This window comes from Daucus carota, chromosome 3 (genome assembly GCF_001625215.2).
Source record: "Daucus carota subsp. sativus chromosome 3, DH1 v3.0, whole genome shotgun sequence".
Lineage (NCBI taxonomy): Eukaryota > Viridiplantae > Streptophyta > Magnoliopsida > Apiales > Apiaceae > Daucus > Daucus carota.
Window position 1 is genome coordinate 50,601,470 of NC_030383.2, and position 24,861 is coordinate 50,626,330.

General features: G+C 32.6%; 1 protein-coding gene and 2 long non-coding RNA genes across 3 annotated transcripts; 2 read left to right on the top strand and 1 right to left on the bottom strand.

The window, feature by feature from the left end:
- The first annotated feature begins 5,343 nt into the window (after window positions 1-5,343).
- Window positions 5,344-6,072, top strand: LOC108213979 (protein MIZU-KUSSEI 1). The gene has a single exon (XM_017385761.1). The coding sequence runs from the start codon at window positions 5,344-5,346 to the stop codon at window positions 6,070-6,072; it is 729 nt and encodes a 242-aa protein (XP_017241250.1).
- A 5,975-nt stretch (window positions 6,073-12,047) lies between these two features.
- Window positions 12,048-12,866, top strand: LOC108213839 (uncharacterized). The gene is made up of 3 exons (XR_001805385.2): window positions 12,048-12,254; window positions 12,348-12,388; window positions 12,559-12,866. It is a non-coding gene; the product is annotated as an uncharacterized LOC108213839 (long non-coding RNA).
- Window positions 12,867-15,441: 2,575 nt separating this feature from the next.
- LOC135151301 (uncharacterized) lies at window positions 15,442-19,674 on the bottom strand. Its single transcript, XR_010289976.1, has 5 exons — window positions 17,870-19,674; window positions 16,547-17,456; window positions 16,393-16,446; window positions 16,007-16,092; window positions 15,442-15,702 (listed from the first exon to the last, which is right to left on the bottom strand). It is a non-coding gene; the product is annotated as an uncharacterized LOC135151301 (long non-coding RNA).
- Window positions 19,675-24,861: the final 5,187 nt, after the last annotated feature.

Here is a 24,861-nt window from a genome sequence, read left to right on the forward strand (position 1 = left end):
TTAGTAGTGAGATGATCCCCCTCTTTATCAATAGGCACATCATCAACACGGATCAAAAAACTATCACACTCTTCATCACGTGCAAGAATAATACTACTTATTTCATCTTCAACCTGAAGAGATGGAGATAGAGAATATTCGGTTTGCCATGTAGTAGAAGAACTAGCCAACTGCGCAATTTGAGTTTCCATAATCAGCTATTCAGCTTTTAATTCTTTAATCATCTTGATACTCTCTTCAATGCTCTTCTGGAAGTTCATAATACCATCCTCAAAACTCATGCTCATATTTCTCAACATATCACATAGCTCATGTGTCTGATCTGGTGGCACATCTACATTGGTTAAACGAACTTGTAGCCCTTATGGTAGTTAAGGATAGGGATATTGTTGAAACTGTAGTTGCTCATATTAAGGTTGATAGTGTTGTTGCTCACACGACAAATATTGTTGTAGTGGCAGTTCTTCATTAGGTTGTTGTTGAAATTGGTGTTTATCATGATATGAGAAATTTTAAAAATTGTTGTCCATGTTAGAAAAACTTGATTGACCCATCTATTCTTGATCATAGGAATTAGAATACTGATTGTACTGATATCCTTCTTGATAATCATTTGTTTGTTCCAAGTGAGCATTCTGAGAATTGAAGACATTGTACGAACATTCTTAAACGTAGTGACCCTAAATACCACAAACTTGAGAAAAGTTGTAACTCTTAGGTGCAATTTGTGACATCTCATTGATACTCATTGGACGTGTAGTAGGCTTCATAGCATTTAATGGGAATTTTCACGAGTATATGCCTCAACTAGGGAAGATAAAAGCGCAAAATTATCAGCTTCCTCCATTGTAAACACATTTACAAATACAACAAAGCCATGAAACACAGTAAAATCTACCTCTCTTGGAACAGAAGACCCAAAGAGGAAAAGAAAATAACAAAATAAAACAATAAAAACTAGTTGTCACCCCAGCAGTGGCGCCAAAAATTTTATGTGTAAAATTATAACTAATCGCAAGTGCAGGATGTCTATTATAGTGTAGACTGGCAAATGCGAGTTGTTTCCACAAAGAGACATGTTCCATTAGGTCTTATTCAGTCACAATCAATTATTTCAAGAACAAACAATGCCTAAAAATATTTAACTCACTAAATAAAAACTAATTAAAAAGATACTAAATAATTGGCTTCTAAGCTAAAACAATTAAAATGATCACACAACTGGAGTTTATTACATGTTGCCCAAGATTTAAACAATATACTGAGTGCGCAATAACTCTATTGTTAAGGACTAATGTCAAACTGATATTATCAAGCAACCAATAATCAAATCAACTCAATTCTTAGTGATTTATAAGAACTGTTACAAAATCTCTCAAGAAATAAATCGTTCTTAAGAGCTTTTACGTTACAACGATTGCTGTCGTGTTCTACATACGTTTGTATAACCTAATGTCTATGTTTATATATTACACAACTACGTCTATCAATCGCAAGATATTAGATCACACCCCAAACCAACACACACACACACACACACTAGAGTCAAATGCGAACCATAATTATATTACATATTTATAAATCCAAAAGATGATAACAATACGATACAAACCAACCAAAATGATAACAATCCCAACCAAAAGAAATATCAATCCCAAAATCATACAAGTTTAGAGTTTGGAACAACCCTTCTATTTAATACAAATTACATAATGGCGGATTTCGACTATTCAATATATATAGTCTACCTACGCCCTCGTATAGTTCTCGGCGTATCCACGGGTGGACTTACAAGCGGTCTGCTTTGTACGTACCCTGATTGCTAGCTGCAAAACAGGGTTAAATATGAGAAAATGAGCTAAAAATGCTTAGCAAGTACTAACAGTCCTACTATAAAATGGCAATTGTCTTAATATCAAGGGTACACAATTCCAAGAGGTCATGGATATTTGATAAAAACGGAAATAAGAAATATGAAGTCATAATATAAAGGCATGGTGGAATAATAGCAACTGAAAGAGTCTGGAGCTCATGATAGAGTCCTCTCACTCCCAGTATTTTCATGTACACATTAGATGAAAATTGAGGTAATCTCCACAAGATTACCTCCTATTTATTTGTAAGTAAATCATCAAACCCCTAAGGCTAGAAGTATCAGTATAGATGTCGCCACCAAAGATGGTTCTCGAGCTCAACTCACATCCCCTTAGCTTCACTCGATAGTTTCTTCTTTTATCCATCATCCTCCTTTCACAATCGAGCAATTATCGCGATCAAATTTGCTTCAATTGTTTGGTAGAAATTATCTTGAGAAGAATAAGACTTTTTGTCATCCGAAATCACATCAATCTTCACTATAGCTTATTGGCCCTCGACTTTACAACTTTTATTGCCTCCCTAGTTCGATCAATTATTTTTGCAAATCAATAGTTCTCGCCATAACGGTGACCATCTACCTCACCCCCTTTTGTACCTCCTTATACAAATGGCTCACATCGGATCCCCGTCATAAAAATTTAACAAATAACAAAATTTCATTCGGTAAACACATTCCCAAAAAATCCAATCCACATTTAGATGTCTGACACTAATTTGATGGGGGCTAATGTTGGATATCAACCTCAAGAATGATAAAATCCCAATAGCAACCCTAGAAAAAAGTGTAGAGAAAGCCACCTGCCAAGCACATTCCGGGGGTCTATAAATACGAAGAAGATAACACATATCACGGGGTGCACGAGGTTTGAAAAAGATAAGTAGAACTCATGTAATAATTTGAGATTACTGATATTCATATCCCACTTATATCTTACGGTTTGGCTAGTGTGTGCCCATGGGCACATGCTAAGCGCGGAAATTTTTGTATTTTGGGAGATTTTGATTGGTTTGGTTGGTGTATTTGCAGAGGGTCCACCATTATCATTAGATAGAAGCCAATCAAAATGATCCAAGCACAAAATTTTTCGCGCTTACCATGTGCCCATGGACACACCATAGAAAAACCGTATATCTTAACACGTTGATATATGGTGCTCCATGAATGTTACCACTATTTATGTCACTTCAAAATTCAAAAATTCACGGAAAACTAGAAATAAATAATGAGAGTGGATATTCAATGGAAGTTATTTTTAAATTCCATGAAATTAGCTCTTGCAATCCATTTCATTGGTGGGTTAAGCCTGAAAAAGTTTAACCCGTGTTTTTAAAAAGCCGAAGAAAATTGTACATGAGAGAATATGGGTTGTATCTGTTTGACTATTGAAATAATTGTACTAGCAAGAGCATGGTTCTTCAGTGAATTTCAAGATTGCCAATTAGGCACCTCTATTTGTATAGAGGATATTGTTTTTGATCGGCAAATCATGGTGATTAGTTTGGATCTTCGAGTGTTGCTAATGTTCATTATCAATACTGAGCCTATTGTCTTCTTTGACCAAGTGTCCATGACTACCTACAACCATTACCCGAATATTATTGAAATTGTAGACGATTAAAAATATTTTTGTAAATAATTATCTCACATGGAAGCAAATATATCTACATTTAAGTGGTCATAACGATCTTCATAATACGTGGTTGAATTAGGAGGAAACTTCCATACAACCGATTAAGAAAGATAATATCAATAAATTTGAATTCTTAATTATAGTTAAATTAATAGTGGGCTGATAACCTGGAAAGTATTTGAATTATATGGGTTATAATCCGGACTATACATGGTTTTATGATACAATGGAACTCTTCTTAGTATAAAGTTTAGAAATTAAAGTCAAAATATATACCCATTCCTAGAAATTTTTATTATGGGGCTGTTTGGGAACAAGAAGTTGCTTCTGCTTCTGGCTTCTGCTTTTCTTGACCCGTTTGTGTAAATAAGTAGAAGCATTTTTAAGAAGCTGAGAATGTTAGCTTCTCTCTCACAGTTTCTGCTTCTTTTCCAAACACTTTATTAACTTATTTACTTTTCACTCCTACTCCACTTCTTTACTTTAAACATGGAATATTTTTTTTAAGCTTGGCCAAACGGCCCCTATGTCTGGATAGGACAAGGATCTCCAATAATGAAAGATAATTTAGTATATATTAAAGAGATGGGTTAAAAGGCTAACATGCGGGTAAATATGGAATATATGCAATAGCATGCTTAAGAATATAGATATACTCCTTCGAGACTTCAAAAAAAAAAAATATATACTCCTTCGAAAAAGTATATAGATGTACTATAAACTTTTTATAACAATATAGTTTGGTAACTAAAAAATGAAATATCAACTAATAGCAACGTTTTAATTCATCATGTAGTGACAAAGCAAGCACGGTCCATTAGGAAATAAAGTTAAATTTAAAAGTATTATTCAAAAATATACGGAATGTTAAAAAAATAATTGAAAAGTGGATCAACATTCAAACAAAAGGGTCTCAAAATCTTACACGACTTTAAATTCAAACTCGAACTCCAATCGAAAAAATTTGAATTAGGATCAAGATTGTTATATTTCGGATCAGTAATTTTTATCAGAAAAAGCTTGGGTTGGGTAAGGTTGACGTAGTATACTCAAAACCAACCAAGATTACTATATATTACACACACACAATTCATTATATATAATAAAAAAATGTATATTAGACAATTATATACATTTATCTTATATTTATATATTATTTAAACAAATGTATCCATTAATGATCGGATTAAAATATTATTTATATTTTTTAATATATTATAATAAAGTATGATTTTGGATTGGCAAAAAAAATATATTTTTATATGATAAAAACAATTAATTTTAATTATATTTAAGCCATTTTACGATTTTGAATAGGTCGTGGTTTGATTGAAATTTTTCACCCAACCTTATTAATCCGACCCATCCAAAATTATCATCCCTAAAAATGCTATAATATATTATGTATAATGATTAGTAAATATATTTTAATGTTTTTACTTAGAATTACTTTTTAATAAGATTTTATCTTAAAATTGAGTGTCGGCCCAATAATATATTAGTTAAGCATATATTAAATATTACACTGTCTTCTTGGAAGATATATTCAATATTAACTAAATTATTAAGAAATTAAATGATTGCAGATATATTTTGAGACAACTATGCCGCTAAACCTTGGGTCTCCACTCTCAATTCCCAAGCATATAAATAGGAAAGTTAAGTAAAATCAAATACTAATATTATTGTTTTCCATATTTTGAGGCTATAGAGTACCCAAACTGAATTAATCAACAACCACCACCTTATTCATTCTCTCTCCTTTCTGTGACAATCTCTCACTCTCTCTCTCGTGTTGGCGTTCTCCCATTGCTGGTTCAAATAAGGTTCGGTAATGGGAGAGCCAAACAGAATCAGCAATGGCTCTTCATTATCCACCGCTTCTACACCACCGTCACCACCCCCGCCACCAACCCCTGCACACAACACTCTTATCCAGCCATCAGCTACGAAAAAAAGACGAAAACCAAAAGTTTTCAGGGCTATCAAATCGGTTTTCCGAACGTTTCCGATCATGCCACCAACATGCAAGTTCCCTAGCCTCCCCGGTGGTCGGTTGCCTGATTCAGGTCAACGAGTATGCGGCACACTTTTCGGGTACCGAAAAGGTCGGGTGAGCCTATCCATCCAAGAAAACCCTAGAACATTACCTAGTTTAGTAATTGAGCTAGGCATGCAGACAAACGTGTTGCAGAAGGAAATGAATAATGGGATGGTTAGAATTGCACTAGAATGTGAAAAAAGAATCGAAAAGGACAGAACAAAGCTAATGGATGAGCCATTATGGTCATTTTTTTGTAATTCAAAGAGTTATGGTTATGGGAGAAAGAGGGAGGCTACTGATGAAGATCTGCATGTAATGGAGCTTCTCAAGGCCGTTTCAATGGGAGCCGGGGTTTTGCCAGCGGCAAATTCAGATATGAACGGGCCTGATAATGAGATGGCTTATTTGAGGGCGCATTTTGACCGTGTGGTAGGTTCCAGAGATTCGGAAACTTTATACATGTTAAGCCCTGATGGGAACAACGGCCCAGAGCTGAGTATCTTCTTTGTAAGGATATGAGCAATGCAAAGTTTTTGTGTTGATTATATTTGGTTTGGGTGTTACCAGAGAGTCATAATGGGTGCATGGGTGATTTTGATTGATTTCATTTTTCAAGTTTATGTAAATATCATAGATTTTGGTGTGTATCACTTTCGCAGGATTATATATAAGGCAGGGTAAAGAAAGATATTAATTCATATATATTAATCACATAATATATATTCATTTCACAACCAAAAGAAATTAGAGTAAAATATAAGATGTGTATATCAACTTTATAAATTATGTAAATTGTGTACCTTTAGTCTGAAAATAGTACCTGAAGTTATTAGAGAGTATGCAATTTGTGTACAACCGTTAATTTTTTTAACACCGTTAATGGGAACTTTTTTTTGAATGCAAAATGTGTACTCTGAAGATTCGAAATGGTGCAAATTGTGTACCTGAAGTTTGAGAATAGTAAAATGTGTATCCGAATAAATCCGTGCAAAATGTTTCGTGTCGTATTTTCGAGCAAAATTAATTAATTATTTTAATTTAATTAAATATATTAAAATAAAATAAAAGAGTTTTAGATAAATATTATATATGTATATATACAAACACACATTACATTTATATACAAAATTATAATATAAAGTATTATTTTAAAATATCAAGTACTAGGTTAAATATAGTTAAAGCATATATTTTTTATTAATATACATATATTTTGGGGTGAGAATGGGCCGGGCCGGCTTGATTTTTGGGTAAAATAGGAACCGGGAAAATTTTAATATGGTACGAGTTATGTAATAAAAAATAATTTTATCCTAGTAATTACTCCCTCCGTCCCCCTCATTTGTTTACATTGGGGGACGGGGGCTCGGCACGCATTCTAATGCTCTCGTAAAATGTAGTTCGATAAATTATTTTGAATTTTTTTTCTTTTGAATAAAAATTTGATATTTAAATTTTTATACAAAAAAGAAAAATTTTAAAAATAAATTATAAAACTATGTTTTATATGCTCCTTAAAATGCGTGTCGAGCAGTGCGAAAAAACTGTAAAGAAATGAGAGGGACAGAGGGAGTACTGGGTACAATAAAATAAATATGCTACTGCAATTTCTAAAAATTCGATTATTTTACACTAACTATCATAAAGATTGTAGAAGGGGGTGTTAATACAATCTTTTAAAAATATACAAGATTTGAATCTTGTATACAAGATTTGAATCTTGTATATAACACTCAAAACAACAATATAGAAAAACACCAAGTATTTAAAAATACGGGTGGATTGAATCATCCACCCGTGAGATTTTATATAGAAGAAATCTGTGGATTGATTACAATTCCCACAGCTGCAGGTTCAAGACTTGAACTATTTCTAACACTTAGGTTTTCTTACAAGAATATTTGAACAAGTTCAACTGATGCTACTAATTTGGTTATATACTCCAAGTTTACAAAGTTTAACAAGAATACAAAATTTGCACTCTAAACTAAACTATGCCGCACAACTTTGTCTTATGCATGTCTTCTGTGATGTCTTCATCTTTGACCATCTTCTTGATTTGATCCAGATTGCATTGCATAGGATAAGTATGTTTCTGGTTCTTCTTTATTGTCCTAATCAGGCTTCCATGTCCTTTTTAGTGTAATTCGATCCATGTGACTTGTCAGAATTGGGCTCTTGTCACTTTCAATGACTATTTGCTTCATCCGTTGAAAGTTCCATCATCCATCGAACGAATCACAGACTTTATCGACTGAACACTGTTCGAGTCTCATCAGTTGAAAGCTTAGTCTTCATCAGTTGAAACATAGTGCACTCTTCATCAGTTGAATTGCTACAACTCATCAGTTGAATATCCTTCAGTTAGACAAAATTACATGGCATTGGATATTTACAATTAGTCATCTTATTCTATCCATCCGTTGATAATTCCCAAGACAAGTAACATAACAATTACAACTGATAGAATGATAAATATTCTAATTTAAACATGTTACAAAGTGTTTATATTATCATAAAAATTATTGATTCCTAACAATCTCTCTCAATCTATGACTGGAGAAGATGCAGACATAAATTCTACACTTGATGATAACAAAACACAAAATTAAACAAAGTAAAAAATTTAAATACAGGAAATAGAGATTTTACAGATGATATTGTTCCTCTAGAATGAGCAGTTCACTTATTCCTAGAAGATCTTCTTCTGGACTTAAGTTTTTCTTCAAGAATTTCAATCTGTTTCTGAAAGATCATGTAGAACCATTCTTCATCACTGTCTTGTCTGTTGAGCTTGGACTGTAGAGTTTTTTGAGTTTTGATGCTAGCAGCTTTGAGTTGATCTTTAGGTCTGAAAAATCTCCTAACACCTTGATAGTCCCTAAATTCCATGATATCGTGACAGTTTAGTAAGTTATTTAAAAGTTGCTATAAATCGTTAATTGCATGTAGAATTTTATTTTCATTTTTTCACTCATGAATTATAGTCCAGTTTTGCAATTTTATATATTAATATTGGTACGGCATCGAGATGTTTATAATATAAAATTTATTTTATTCTACAAATATTAATTTTGAATCATTAATATAATTTTTATTGGCCGCCACAAATTTATTTTATTCTATAAATATTAATTTTGAATCATTAATATAATTTTTTATAGACTGCCGCAACGCGCACCTTCTCAACTAATTTTAACTGAAACAAAGCGTCTTATTCTTATTATATATTTAATATATTTTTTCATTATTATAAGACAATATAAAATAGAGAGAATGATAGTTCATATAATAATTTATTATAAAATATAAGATAGGTTAATGAGAAAGGTGCATTAAATATAAGACGCGAAGAGGTTGTACCAGTGATATTAAACATTATTAAAAATCAATATATATCTAATTTTTCAAGTAACCCATTAATGATCAACTATGCCATTGAGTCAAATCTAATCATAGTTAAACTCAATTATAAGCAAGATCATTATTGTAATTTTAACCTTTATTTTTCTCTTCCTAACACCCCCATTCATTCTCTTTCCTAACACCCCCACTCATTCTCTTTCCTCCCCACTTATTAATCAATCCTCCACTTATTTTCTCTCTTCCCCATTTCTTAATTGTCCCTTCATCACTTATTTTCTTTTTCCTCATTTCATAATAAACCTTTTTTTCTCACACTTAAATCAAATATTCTTATAAAATACTTATTGCAAATTGTTTAGTTACATATGAAACACTAAGAAATTAACATAACAATTTAAATTTATAGAAGTTCTGCGTATAAACTATCAACCTATTTTTATTTAGAAGTAAACTTTTTTTCCAATAAGTATTTAATATAGAATTTTTAAAACAATATATGATCTGTTCTTACATTTTAACATTAGAGTAGCAGATATGTTAATTATTTATTTAGATGGTGATTTGTGCGTAGTTATGCATAATTTTTTTTATAAATATAAATTGTTGAATTAATTTCTTAATATATCTTGCATACACAAAATAATTTAAACTTAATTAATTTTTGTACAATCAAATATCAATATAAATATCTAATTCCTCAACTAACCCGTCTTCTAAAGGACCAACTATGCTATTGAGTCGAGTCTAACCATAGTTAAACTCAATTATAACCAAAGTCATTATTGTAATTTTCACCTTTATTTTTCTCTTCCTAACACCCTCACTCATTCTCTTTCCTCCCCACTTATTAATTAATCCTCAACTTATTCTCCCTCTTCCCCAATTTTTTTTTTAAAGTTAAAACACTAGAAGACCCAACCAACCATACACAATCTAAGCTAAATCAGCCGTGCAAGCTGATAATACATAAGAAAATCCTCACTCCACCTAGCACTAATTTTACATCTCATAGCTAATCTAGCTACCACATGTGCCACCATTTTACATTCCCTAGCAGTAAAAGATAGATTACTAACATTAAGATTAGCACTCAAAGATTTGATATCTAACAAATAACTATCATAGTCACTGCAACCCGATCAAAATTTTCTCTTCCCCATTTCTTAATTATCCCTTCATCACTTATTTTCTGTGTTCTCATTTCATAACAAACCTTTTTTCCTCACACTTAAATCAAATATTATTATAAAATACTTATTGCAAATAGTTTAGTTACAAAAGATACACTAAGAAATTAACATAACAACTTAAATTTATAAAAGTTCATCAACCTGTTTTTATTTACAAGAAATTTTTTTTCCCAACAAGTATTTAATATAGAATTTTTACTACAATATATGATCTGTTCTTTACATTTTAACATTAGAGTAGCAGATATGTTAATTATTTATTTAGATTGTGCACAGTTATGCACAAATTTTTTATAAATATAAATTGTTGAATTAATTTCTTAATATATATCTTTCGTACACAAAATAGTTTAAACTTAATTAATTTCTGTACATTCAAATATGTTTTATATTGAAATCATGATAATTTAAAATTTAGGGCATGTTTAAAATTTATGAAATTTGACTACTATTGTAGAATTATTGAAATTTTTGTATTGAAACTACATTATCTTATGAAGATTCGGTTGATTTAGTATTATTTTAATTTCACTTCGTTGTTAATATTATTTTGTTATCATATTTAGGTATTTACCATGCAACATTATATTTATCAGATATATTAAAATTATCACTAAAATTTTACAAAAAATGATTTTCTTTTAATATACAAGGACTGAGGTTTATGTTATATATAAGTCACATGTTTATTTTATTATCTTCCGGAATGGTGAAATTATTGATATCGGCTATTCCGTTAAGTATTTAATATAGAATTTTTACAGCAATATATGATCTGTTCTTACATGTAGTTTTACAATATGCCATTATTGATATCGGCTATTTCGTTACGTGGATCATAAATTTAATATTATATTGTGTATAAAATAACATTTTTCATAATCAAAAATTAGGTTTTAGGTATCAGTAATGTTGGAAATTAATATTTATCTTGAAACTGAAGATTAAGAATAACTAATGAAATTTATAGATATTATTTTACAAAAATATAAGATAAAATTCTAAAACAAAATTTTTTAATCCAATAGTATGTGTATCATGGTAATAATGCTTGTATAATTGAATTGACAATCTTCATTAAATATCCTAAATCATATATCATATAAATATATCATATAAGACATCTCTATAACTTCTTCCAACGCGACTCAGTAACTTGGAGTGGATTAGGATTCAAATTTTAGAGGCAAATTTTTTTAAAAAATATCTATATATTTTAAAATTTGTGGGGGCACTTTTATAATTCTACAAAATTTAGAATGATAAAAAATCAAAACACTTTTTAAAAGGGACAATGCTCTCATGTTTCTTTCTAAATCCGTCCTAAATCAATATCCTAAACTCGAATTCTAGGCATTTTATATAAATGAATGCTCCAACAATGGCGCATTGATGATTTAAAATAGTAGTACATCCACCAAGTGCCTCATTCTTAGGCATCACTAGACATGCTTTATTTCAATTTTATCAATAATAAATTTATCTCCCTCTCTCTTTACACATGTTTTCTCTCTCATCTTTTCTCTCCCCTCTAATTGTAATTCAAATATAATATTATATAAATCAAGCACAATTATAAAGCATATTGTTAGAGATAAAATACACAAATTATGTTTTAAATCAATAAGACCTATATTTAATTTTATTTACAAGACATCGGGCAGGGTATTGTTAAACTTACCGTAAAGCGTAGAGATAAAATACACAAATTATGTTTTAAATCAATAAGACCTATATTTAATTTTATTTACAAGACATCGGGCAGGGTATTGTTAAACTTACCGTAAAGCGTATATAACCGAATATTCTTTGAAATATAAAAATGTCGCCAGCTCTGCTTATAAATGGAAAATGACAAATGTTCACAATGAATGTTGCAACAGCCAGTATATACTATGCTAAACAAATTATTTTGGTGCGAAGGCTCACATGGGACAATAATGTAGGGGGGCACTCTTGTTTGATAAATAGATATCTGGCATTAACAGGCTTGCAAATATAATTATAAAGCTGAACCAAACTTGTTTCCTATCAGTCTATCACCCACAACATATCTCTCTAACCAAATGGGAAATCTTACTCAAAATCTCAAGACCAGATTTTCAGGTCTGGTAGAATCTGTTAAATCATGGAGAACTGCTAGAGGTCTGTCATTTATCTTCTAACCATGGTGTCATGCATTTAAGATATTTGCACCAAGTAGTTTTATATTAGACTTATAAATTTGTTGATTTTCAGGCATCGAAGATTATGAAGATCTGGAGTCTCAGACAACAGAGGTAAAATTACATTTTCCACCACATCAATATTGGATATTCATGCTTGAGTCACAACAAACTATGTGGAGTTAGGAGAAGGGGTATATACGCCAGGCACACGTGTTGCCTGTCTCACGCCTGGTATTAGATTCGTTGTTGATCTAACATCGAATTTATTTTTTCTGAAACAGCATGCCAGAGCAGTCTCAGGATCAAAGGTTCCACCACGACCCAATGTGCTTAAAGGACTCCCTGCTCGAATCCATTGATTCTTATGAAACCTCCGATGCATTTTGGGCTATAAAAAGTTCTATATATGTGTAATTAGACTTCTTGGTATTCTCGTTTATATTTCCCTAGTTAGCCAATTATGAACCTTTTGATATTCATGGTTATTGTTTGTTCTTCGTTATGTATACTCTCCCTCTGTTCTGCTTGTTTCTTTACGTTACTTTTTGACACATTTTTTAAGACTTATTTAAGTTATAGTTTCATAATATATTTTCCCCTGAAAATTTTTGATGTATAAACTTTTACTCCCTCCATCCCAGCCAATTATATACATTTGGTTGGACACGGCGACCAAGAAAAGTGTAAAAAAAATAAGCAAAATTAGATGAAAAGCAGGTAAGGTGGTGAGTCCCATTTATTTTAAATAATATATTTGAGACGGTGGAGGAAACTAGTAGGTATAATAGTACTCCCTCCATTCCTTTTTAAGTGTCTTTTTTGACCGGGTTTGAATTTCAAATTAAGTGTCACATTTATATTTTCAAGACAATTATTCATGTTCTCAATACAAGTGTATATTCCTTTTACCTCAATACCCTTACCTTTGAAACTCGTATTAAAATTTATTCATGGAAGTTTGATGGACAAAATTGAAAAATTAAACTTACATTAATGATAATATAACCTAATAATTGCACATCTTAATAGTTGTGCCAAGTAAAAAATGACATTTAAAATGGAATGGAGGGAGTATTTTTATTATTAAAGTGGAAGAATGTAGTCGGTCTAATAGTGTTTTATATATATTATAAAAAGTTACTCCCTCCGTCCCCTTTCACATGTCCATTTTGCTTTTCGAGAAGTCAAATTGACCAATTTTTGACTAAACATTATAAATTATCTATTCATTATTTCTAAAATCTGAAAGTTGCATATTAAAATAGACTAAATATATTTTCTAATAGTATAAGTTTTATTATTTTTCTAAATTATATGATACATGTAAATTTCAGTCAAAATATAGTCAATTTGACTGGTTAAAAGTCAAAATGGACATGTAAAAGGGGACGGAGGGAGTACTATGTTTGAAATGTATAGAATTGAAGGGATATCCCAAAAAGAAAGCGATATAGATAAGTGGGACGGAAAAAGTATTGAAAATAAGAATATTTTAAAAAAGTTATGAAAGTATATTTTATTGGAGCATCAAAATACGTGCAACCAATGGATATGAACTACCTAGAGGGACGGAGGGAGTATATTTTTGTAACATTTTTGTCTTGAATGCAAAAACTTTGAAATATAGTATTATTATTAAAAGCTTGGCTATCAAATTTGTAGTCCATTGCTCCCTTCGTCCGGTGGGCAGTATACGTTTTGTTTGCACACATATTGAGATTCTTATGAAATATATAGTACTGTCATAATGCTTCTTAATTTTTTTGAATAAAAGTTTACACAAAAAACTTTTATTTAAAAAAATTAAAAAATTATTACAAAACTATACTTTAAAAGAGTGCCAAAAATTAACATATAATGAGACAGAGAGTGTAGTACTCCACTATACTTTTAATTAAAGCTATGTGGACTAATTACTAACAAGCTGTGCACAGCTAATATGATTATGATTATGTTGAATCAAAAAACTTCTGAATTGGATTTGTTTATAATTCCTTAACGCTATTCATCAATCAAACTAAAATTATGTTGCTTCTTATTCAATTTAACATTGAAAATATAGTGTTAAATTAATGTTAAATTTAACATTAAAAATATTGTGAACCAACTGAAATAAGATTACACTAGTCCAAGCTCATGATCATGTTATTACAAGAAAAAACACCAACCGAAAGTCACGGATTTGAGATCACGATGACATCTTCGTATAAGTCTTCGGTTGAGTGTTAGGTCCTGGAACGATTGTAGAAGAGGGGGTTGAATACAATCGTCACTTAAAAATAATCGCGGCGGAATAATCTGATTGGAGTTTAACTTGTTAATCAGATTTTAATTAATTAATATAACAATGTGAAAGTCGTTATATAATTAATATGGTTCGTTTTAATGTCTACTAGTTTGTAGAATAAATTTGACGAGAAGTATTCTAACTTAGCGGTATAAAACAACCGAATGATCAAAGCACAGTAAACTGTGGATTTAACGAATAGCAAGTTTAGCACAACTTGAAAGCTTTACAATACTTTGAACATTGACAAATGAAGTGGGAGAGCCATATTTATAGGCAAAACCCAAGAACAAGTCAAGACAATGCAAAGCTTGCTAAGACAATAGAATGCATTGTCTTGCCAAAACAAGCAAGGCAAGACAATCTAAACCAAGGCAAGACAATGTTAAGGGAAGGTAAGACAATCACTACTAAAAATCTGCTAATACACATCAGTTAAAAGCTGATGTCCCGCAGAATTGTAATTGATGTTACTGTGGGCGATGTTAAAGGTACATGCCTTTAACATCAGTTAGTAACTGATGTCTATTGTTGGCTTTAACATCGGTTCGTACACCCTAACTGATGTATATTATACTCTTTAACATCAGTTCTATAAGCTTCGATGATGTCTATTTAACACATTAACATCAGTCAGTAACTGATGTTAAAGCTTAGCGCCTTTAACATCGCCCACAAAGACATCGCTTGAATTTTTTGCTTACATCAACTAATAACTGATGTCTATAGCCTTTAACATCACTTCAACTTTAAAGAAACTGATATTATAACATTTGATTAACATCATTTCTTTACTCATTAACTAATGTAATAACGTTCAATTAACATCATTTTTATGCGACGGAAATATCAAACCAAGAAACAACCGAATCAACAGCTAAATCTTATTAATGCATATATAAACCAATTGTACATAAATCATCAAATTCTAATTTCACCGACTACACATCCATCAAATCCAATATCGATCAACTACTACACATCCATCTAATCTAAATATCAAGTACATAATCAAAGCCTATAAAGTACATAATCAAAGCTATGTCGTTTCCTTACACAAAAAAAAAGCTATGTCGTTTAGGTTTGCTCTTGGAAGATGAACTTTTGTGCCATCCAGGCCTTTTAAATGCACCACCACCTGCAACAACTCGTCTAAGTAACTCATTTCTGCTATTTTTCTGAGGAATCTGCAGAAAAGTCCAATCACTCGAACCTAAGCAATGAATAGGAGAGTATAGCCTAAAGCAACTAATTACCAAAATTTAAAAGCTAGGACATAAAATAAAATAGCAGTAACAAGTAGATTTTTACTGTATGTGACAAAAGTAAAAATTATTATAGACGTGCTCAAAGCTAAAACACTTTTGTCGACCATATATATATAAGTGCTATTGAGCAAAACTAAGAAATATAAATATTTCACAGGACAAGGTGAAACTCACATCATATTGATGCAGATCCTTGTCTGGCAGTTCCGAAAAAAAGTGATTAGCCTCCACAATACAACAGGAACCAGTATTACCCTTGCCTGAACAATGTCAGAATTACATTATTTCTTTAGAGGCAGCCAAAAAATTACAATTACATTGTCAATTTTTATATGAAACATAGTTAGTAGCTTGTAGGGAAATTCTTCCTTGCTATAATCAAATAAGATATGAAGCAATTATATTATTTTGACAAGTCAGAAGGATAAAAGACCAACTTTGGTTTGCTAGCTGGTTAATTAGAAACAGTTTTCATATAAGCTGATTAAGAGTAGGTTTAGTATTCACACAAGAACATTGATTAGGACTGCAAGTTAATTAAGACTTATTACGATACTTACTGATAATATGAAATATCTAGTCTCAGGTAGAAGCTAGTTAGAATGCCTCATAAACTGTAAAAGTAACAGCAAAACAGGTAATATGACTAAGTTTCAAAACACATGATATAAGCTAATTTCAGAGGTTTATGCAGCGACAAAAATGGAAACGAACCTCTGTTTCTCTTACAGTATCTTTATCCAGTTATTCCTTCTTTTCTTCTAGTGTAAGCACCTGGTGTTCAGGCACTAGTTATCATAATCCATATATAACTTAGTGAAGAAAACACCCGAGCCAGCAAAAATTTCATTCCTTTATTAATGTCAGGGATATATAAAAAGTCACTCAATTATCGAACAAGAGTACCCAAGATAAACTTGAGCAGTACTGTAACAACGAAAACAAATAACTACTCGCAGATAAACACTTCTATTGCATCTACCAAAATACTAGAAAGTAGAAACAAGGTATATTATAGGCAATTACCTTTTATTTTCATTTAAATAGACTCTGTAATAGTTATTGTACCTAACGTTATGTTTTCTCCGTCTTTCAGCTTATCTGAGGCTGGTGTTGCAGATGGATTATGTTCTCGACTCTCGAGGTTCTGTGTGCTTTGATTTTACTAAGTTGTCAGGTACGGATGTTCTTGGTGAGCCATCATATGGAACTCTGGAATCAATACTCATTTTCAGATTTGCTGAAGCCCATTTATAAACTGCACCTAGACTTTTTTTTTTGTCACAAAACTGCACCTAGACTTCCTTCCAAAGCTTCACCAAGAAGGTACAAGTCATGAATCTTATACCGACAATAAAAAACTCGATCACTCCAAGAACAAGAACAAAGCTGCATTGCATGTTGCAAACAAGAATACTGTCCTGGCGAACACGGACAACTTGCAGCAGAGAGGTTTAAATTATACAGACAAATGATGCACTCCCTTTTAATTGTGGAGTCAAAATCCTTCTCCATCTTTTGGAACGGCGAGGAATTGCAAAGATACTCCTTTCTCCTGCACTCCTGCCCAAAACGTGACTAGAGAAGAAAAAACATGTTTGGCTCTTTGAATTTTGACAAATTCCTGTATAGAAAAATATTAATGGTCAATAGATTTGTAAACTTTAAGAACAACCGGACTACAGAAACCGAATGCATAAATAGAAAAGATATATGAAAAAGAGAACAAAATTATGTAGACTAGGCAGGCTGCTTCAGGAACAGTTTAGTAAGGAATATGAGACACAACTTGCAACAAAACATCCGTGAGTTCTTCGTTATAGTTGGACATCTTTTAAAGGGAGCTGAATGTCGTGTAGTTTAAGTCGATTTGCATAGATACAGGCTAAGCTAATGGCCGAAATAGATTTGCATAGTAATTATGTTTTATTTTTATTTAAACAGACTCTGTAAGCTGGTACTTTAGAGATTTTCCACAAACTTGATCAACCTTGGACAATAAGTAGATAGCAAAAATGAGCAAGAAAAAAGCTGTACCTGTATGGGCTGATAACAACAGCTGGTATCTTTAATTTGCGGGTGATTGGCCTCCATGGTTTACTCACCAAATCTGATGGATCAGCTGTCTTTCCACCATTCCCATTAACAAATCCTCCCCCTTCCTTTGGCCATATGACATTGTTAGGTCCCGATAGATGGTTTAATTAAGCTAGAAGGGGGGGTTGAATAGCTTAATCACCAATTAAAAATATTTATGTCGTTTTAAAAAGTTTTCACCCCTTCTTTAGAACTTGTATCGAGAGTATTGGCAGTTACGTGCGGAAGTGTAAGAAAAGAAAAGGAAAATATCACACGAGCGATTTTATCCTGGTTCGCGGTGGCTAACTCAACCCTTGGAGTCCACTCACCCCTAGTCCAGTCCCCGAGCTCCTCCCCGGACTCGAGATTTTCTCTACTATAAAGAACTCCTTTACAGTAGGCGGAGAAGCCTTTACAAATATATATCTTGGAGCGCAACTCTTCGTTACCTCCTCACTATAAATGTAAATAACAAGACTTGTCTCGGAACGTAACTATCCTTGTTACTTCCTCAAAGTCGTTGCACCTCCAGTGGTCTTTGTACTTCTAAACCTTTCGCCGGTCTTGGATCTTAGGTATTAGGTCTTGGGTCTTTCCTCTTCTTCACGGTGCGATGACTATCAACTCCCCGTCAATACGTCAAAGACTTGGGTCTTAGAACGAAGATCACCTCACTTCACTTCACCTCACTGCAAAAGTTAGAACACAATATCCACAAGCAAATATATCCTTGTTTTATAAAAGTTTTGGTTCCGCAAGTTTTAGTCCAATTTTAACCACGTTGAAATTAGTCGATTATAACGTTTTAGTATGGTGGTTAAGTCGTTGGTTCAATTTTAACAAATTATATCGCGCGGAGAAATATAAGTTGTTGATTTTAATAAGATCGAGTGATGAGTGAGTTTTGAAAAGACGGAGTCGAATTCGAGCAAGATATATCGCACACACTCTCACGAACGCAATCGAACCAAGTAGCTTGTTCGGATAACACCCCGCGATAGCGAAAAGGCCCAAACGGGGTTTACCACCGAAACAAGTAAAATCACTCACGTCACACACGTTCGGAAAATAAACACGTAATACCACGTATCTTATCTTAATGATATCCCCACCGAGCACAGGGCTGAAAAATGGGTTTCTCACTAAAACAAGAAGGGTATGGGAGTGATGGGAATGGGAGCACAAATATGAGTTAGTGAGCAAATAAAGTTAGTGCACAAATTCCCGATAATAACGAGTGGCCAACTCGAGTATTTTGAAATCAAGAGAGCTTAAGATGAAGAGAAATTTGTTTAAAAAAGCCCTTTGAAAATGGTCGATTAAGACTCGGATAATTGAAGCTAAAAGAAACCACTTACACGATTATTCCACGAAAGTTCGCCGGAGAAATTCGTCGGAGGTTCGATACGACTTTAAGCACACGAACGAATTTGGGCAGCCCTTCGGGAGGTTGAAAAGAGTGGTTTATGAAAATGCTAAGATGAGCGGAGCTTGGTTGGGTGGAACGAAGCTTCGGGGTTTAAAACCTTGTATATATCGGAATATATGGAGAATCGAAGGTTTTAAAGATGAAGTAGAAGAAGTAGGCACTTGAATAAACTTTGGGAGAGTGTTTGTTCTTCAAAATCTCAGCATATGTTTGGCTATTAGCTTAGGAAAAATGAATGGGTGGAGGGGTGTATTTATAGGCAAGAATGGGTGGGGTAAATGTAAGAAAAGTAGAAGTAAAAATGCAAATGGTAATTTAACCAAACCTTGGCCACCACTCCACTTTGTCCCCTTGTCCCCCACACCTAAAAAGGTGTTCTTGACCAGCATCTTGGACTAAAAATTCAGGGCATTTAATGCACTAGAAGACAGACACGCTTTACGAGATACCGATAAAAACCGTTACATTAAAAACGCGATATTTCGAACGTGCGAAATAAATTATGGAAAAAATATGATAATTCTTAGAATATTAGAAAATGGCATTCTGGAAATTTTGGTAATTTTTGGTCAACCCTAGCTTGGTCAAACGTTCAGCTAGTGATCGGGTTGGCAGACAGAAAACGCTCCGAAATGAAAGTTCTCGGAAAATTACGAAAATTTAACCATGCACTAAGAATAATATTTAATTGGCTAATCTCAAGTTTCAAGTCATTTAGGCAAGTGGAAGTATTTTATTTGGATTTAAAACGATAAATCAGGTTTTCGGGTTTCGAATAAAATACGATAATTCTTTTGAAATTATCAGAGAGGGATTATGGCCAAACTTAAAACTTGACTAAATACTTAAAATATATTCCCATAAAGATAAAATACTTTTGAGAGACGGGAATAATCTTAAGGTATTTAAACCGATTTTCTAAGATAAAAGCCGTTTTATGAAAAACCGAAACACTTCGTCTTTTGGAAAACAGAGAAGGATACTTGACGAAGGTTTTGATACCAAAATACTTAGAAAAATATTGTTCATGATGAATCATGAATTTGATACGTTGAAAGAGCTTTCTAAGTATTACGAATATTTTTCTCCGAAAAATACTGAATTTAAGAGACCGGGAGAAAATATTCCAGAAGAGGTATAAAACTGATATTAATATTTTAAAGACAAATATTAATATGGAGAAAATAAATCCTTCCTTGGATAAAATAAATCTTGAGGAATGAAGGATTTAGTAATTTTTGAAAGATTTAAACTAATTTATTCCGAGAGATAATAAATGTTTAAATATGGAATAAATTACTTTAAATATAAATTTTGTAAATAATGTAACATGAGTACTCTAGAGAATACCAAATATTGATAGTCCTTTTTCGAGCATCATGTATTTTTAATGTTGCAGTAGCAAGAAAGAGGTAATCGTAATCTCACGAAACGCCTCTGCGCCACTATTGCGTAATCAGAAAATTTTCTTTAAAAATAAATGAATTTTGATACGAAGGAAAATTTAGAGATTAAAATTACTTGCCAAAAATAACTTTCCACTTTTAATTAATCAAATAAATTAATGACCTATTTGGGAGGATTACTAGGTGAATTTAATTTTAATGTTTGTCACAAATACCGAAACAAATATATAAATAATTATATATCGAAGATATCCTTTCAATCTTCCCCTTTTTGGTATTTGTCAAACAAACACAAAATTAAATTTTAAAATGTGTGTGCTTCCCCTACGTGTATGCATGAGTTCAGAAAATACATTTTCTCACACGAAGCACTTAGCACATAATCCTTCCGTGATCCTGAAATAGACAAGAGATTGTTAGAAAGTGATTTTTGCATTTTATTTTGGGAAGGTCTTAAAATTTTTAATTTTGTACGTTATATAATAACGTCTTCTTCCCGTTAATACACACATGTTCTCCTTCCCCTTTGGAATGCTTTACATTTTATATATCGTTTTCTTCCCCTTTGGTTGAGAAAGACCAAAAAGATCTTTTAATTTTGGGGAAGAGATAGGTTTGAAATTCATGTGATGGGAGATAAAGTCTTTTCGTTCCCATTTAGAAGAAATCTTAACAGATTTTTCTTTAATTGCAGTGGAATTACATGTAGTCAGTAGACTGATTCATTCCCATAAGTCTTTTCGAATTTTTTAATTTTATTTGTAAAATCGAAATGAAATTATCGATTTTTTTTTTTTTTGTATATATAGTAGCCAAGTCAGTTTTATACTTTAACTTGTAGAAAGAATTCGAATTTTAATTAATTCGAGAGCAGTATTTAAATCGTTGCTCTTTAATATTATCATTCAAGTCGAGATTTTAAATCATTCGATCGAGAATTAAATTTTATATTCGGAATATTAATTTTGAGATCTTAATCTATCAAAATTAATTTCGATAAATAAATAAATAGTGTGTGTGTTCTCGTGTTTGCAGAAAAATAAACGAGACAAATGTATCCGAAATATTGCCGGTTTTATATTACAACCAAAATATTCCTTGTAATCAGTGTGGTTCACTGATTATTGCGGAATAGAAACCTGCAACAAGATTATTTTTATACGCCAGTAGAAACACACTTTACTGGCCCCACATCACAACATTCTTAAAACACACATTAGATAATATTATAACAGTATCAGAACATCAAAGTCAACCGGTCAAACATCCGGTTCAGCAGTCACGATTCCCAGCTCAGCATTAAAGTCTGTCAAACTCGGCAGATTCGAAGTCACAGAAACAGTACCAGCACACACAGAGTCAAAGTCCACATCATCATCTAACTCTATCACAGCCTTTTTCCCATTTTCTACCTGTTCAATCCCCAGCTTGCCTTCTAGATCTGTAATCTTAGAGGAATTTTCTAAGATTTCATTTTTAAGAGCTTTAATCTCATGTATATTATTCTCATTTTTAATCTTAAGCTCATCAATAACGGATCTTAAAATCACATTTTCTCTAGCATAATCCCTATTAGCAGATTCTTCAGGAGGGGTAGGGGGACCATACTTATAAGGCACTATTTTCTTAAGGGGAACTTGTTCAACCACTAAATTCTCTATCCTACAGTATTCTACACGTTGAGCAAATACACGTGGGGTAGGAATCTTAAACAAGTCAAACACAGCAGTGAGCAGTAGTCCATAAGGCATGTAATCCAGTTGAAAAGCAAGAAACATGTTCAGTATTATCACATAAACAATGTTAAACTCGAGCCTATTGGTGACTAGTTGGTACATGATTTTTAAATCAATGAAATCAAAGTATTGGTCACCTTGGGGTTTAGGCAGCAGATTAGCCCTAAGTATGATAGCTAGTTGTTGGTAACTAGGCAGAAAGTGTTTGAAGCTAATCCCGCAATTCTCATGACACAACCCAATGGGAGCGTCTGTCCCACAGAAAAATCCGATATGGATTTCGAAATCCCGTTGATTAAACTTGTAAGCCTCGTAAATATTTATACAAGGCTGAGGGATATGGGCTGGGTCGATCCTTAAGGCCCGAAAAATAACATCCATAGTAACATGAATAGTCTGACCTTGAACAACACTGTCAAACACAAACAAACCAGCCTGATTTGTTTTCGTGACTAAATTACCGTAGAACTCACCCATTAGGTAAGTGTGGTAATTTTGACCACGATAAAAAATCAGATTGTCCCATCGGGCAGTCATTAAAAACGAATGAACATCCCCTTTTTGTTGAATAAAAACCATCATTCCCGTTTGAAAATTTTTCATCATCTTGCTCAACTTACCAACATTTGAAAGGTTGATAACTCGTGGAACCCGAGCACTTGTGGAGCTCTTCCTTCTCCTACTATAGAGAACAGGTGGCAAGGTGATGGGAGGGGAAATGGTGTTTGAGTAAATTTTGGTTTGGGTTTGGGATGGGTCAAGGTTATAGTTGGTGGCAAAGGGAATTTGGTTCGGAAGGTAGGGATGGTAGTAGTGTTGTGGTTTTCGGAGTAGGGAGGTGGCAGTGGAGTTGTTTTGTTTAGGGGTGTAGTATTTGAAAGAAGAGGCTTGTTGGGAGTGGACAAGCTGTTTGGTTTCCATGGTATCAAGGAGGTTAGGGTCATAGGTTTGGGTGTTAGGGTCGGGATTCGGGTTGGAGGGGAGTAACTGGAAATTCATTTAGGTGGGTGTTTTGTGTTTAAGTGTTTGGTGTAAAGTGCTTGGAAAGGGACAGGAGTTTATATAGTAAATTGGTTAGGGTCTGTTTGGCCAGGGGAAATTTGTGGGTTTCTAGGGAATAAAGGAAGGTTTGCAGTTCTCTATGAGAGTAAATGCAAGGGCCCCACAAAGTGACATCAGTCTACACAGGAGTTGAAAACTAAACCATTTTGTAAGTTTCATCCTTAAATGAGACAAGACACTTTTTGAAATCCGTTTTGTTGTAAGACCTTTTAAGAAAGTATCTTTTAGAAATATAGATAAGTTGAGCAACACACATGGTTTTGAAAACGGGTCAGGTATACTTGTTTTAAAAACAGGGGACAATTCACTATTTAAAGGACTGAGTTTATATTTGACAATGTTATACAAGTATACACATAACATATAACAGCTAAGCATGCACATCAGTCAATCAGTCAAGTGAAAGAGACAAACATTTTGTAGTTTCAAGAAACATTACATGTTTTAATTTTGAAAAACTCCCAAATTTTATTAAGTGAAAAAAACTTCAGATTTTATCGTTTACTCCAAAACAAAATGATTTTAAGAAACCTGATTTTTATGTAAGAGAGATTGATTAAGTCGAGATCAATTTCGAGTTTTTCAATTTTATTAAGTCTCGAAGGTCAATTAGTCCAGATTTTACAAGTGAAATCATGTTTCAAAAAAAACTTAATATATAGTTTTTAGGAAAATCCGTTTTATTTTGAAAACAGTCGATTTTAATCGATGATTTGCACAAACAATGTCGAATCAATTCCATTAACATACAGAAGCATCATTCATCCATAAGCAGACAAAGCACAAGATTGAGCATGCAATTGGCAGGATACATATCACAGTTTTACCACATAGCAAGCACCATACAGAATTTGAGGAGAAGAATTATAATAAACCATAATTTTTATGACTTCATTGTTACACCCTAAATAATTAAGTTGAATCCTATTTTTAAGTGGCCGTTAAACACACCAGTGTCAAGATACCAGGGCTCTCAAAGGGATCCCCAGCCATGTCTTTGTGTGTGGGCAAGTGTGTGAGTGTGCCAAATTTTTAAAGAACCAGATTCTTATACGGAGTCTTCATATTTCTAGAAACCCATATATTATCAATTGTAGCATACTCTCACACAACTGACAGAATCAGAAAGATCACAACAAGTCAAAGGAGCAAATACAGCAACAGAGCATATTCTAAGTTTCAAGGGAACAAAATATACAACTGGCATAGTACAGAATATGCATATCATACAGTCAGCATTAAATTCATTCATCTGGCACATGACAAAGATAGACACAAAATAAGCATGTTAACCATTCATACATTTCAATATACTCA

Coding starts and splice junctions, on each gene's coding strand:
- LOC108213979 (XM_017385761.1), top strand. CDS start 5,344: ATGGGAGAGCCAAACAGAATCAGCAATGGCTCTTCATTATCCACCGCT.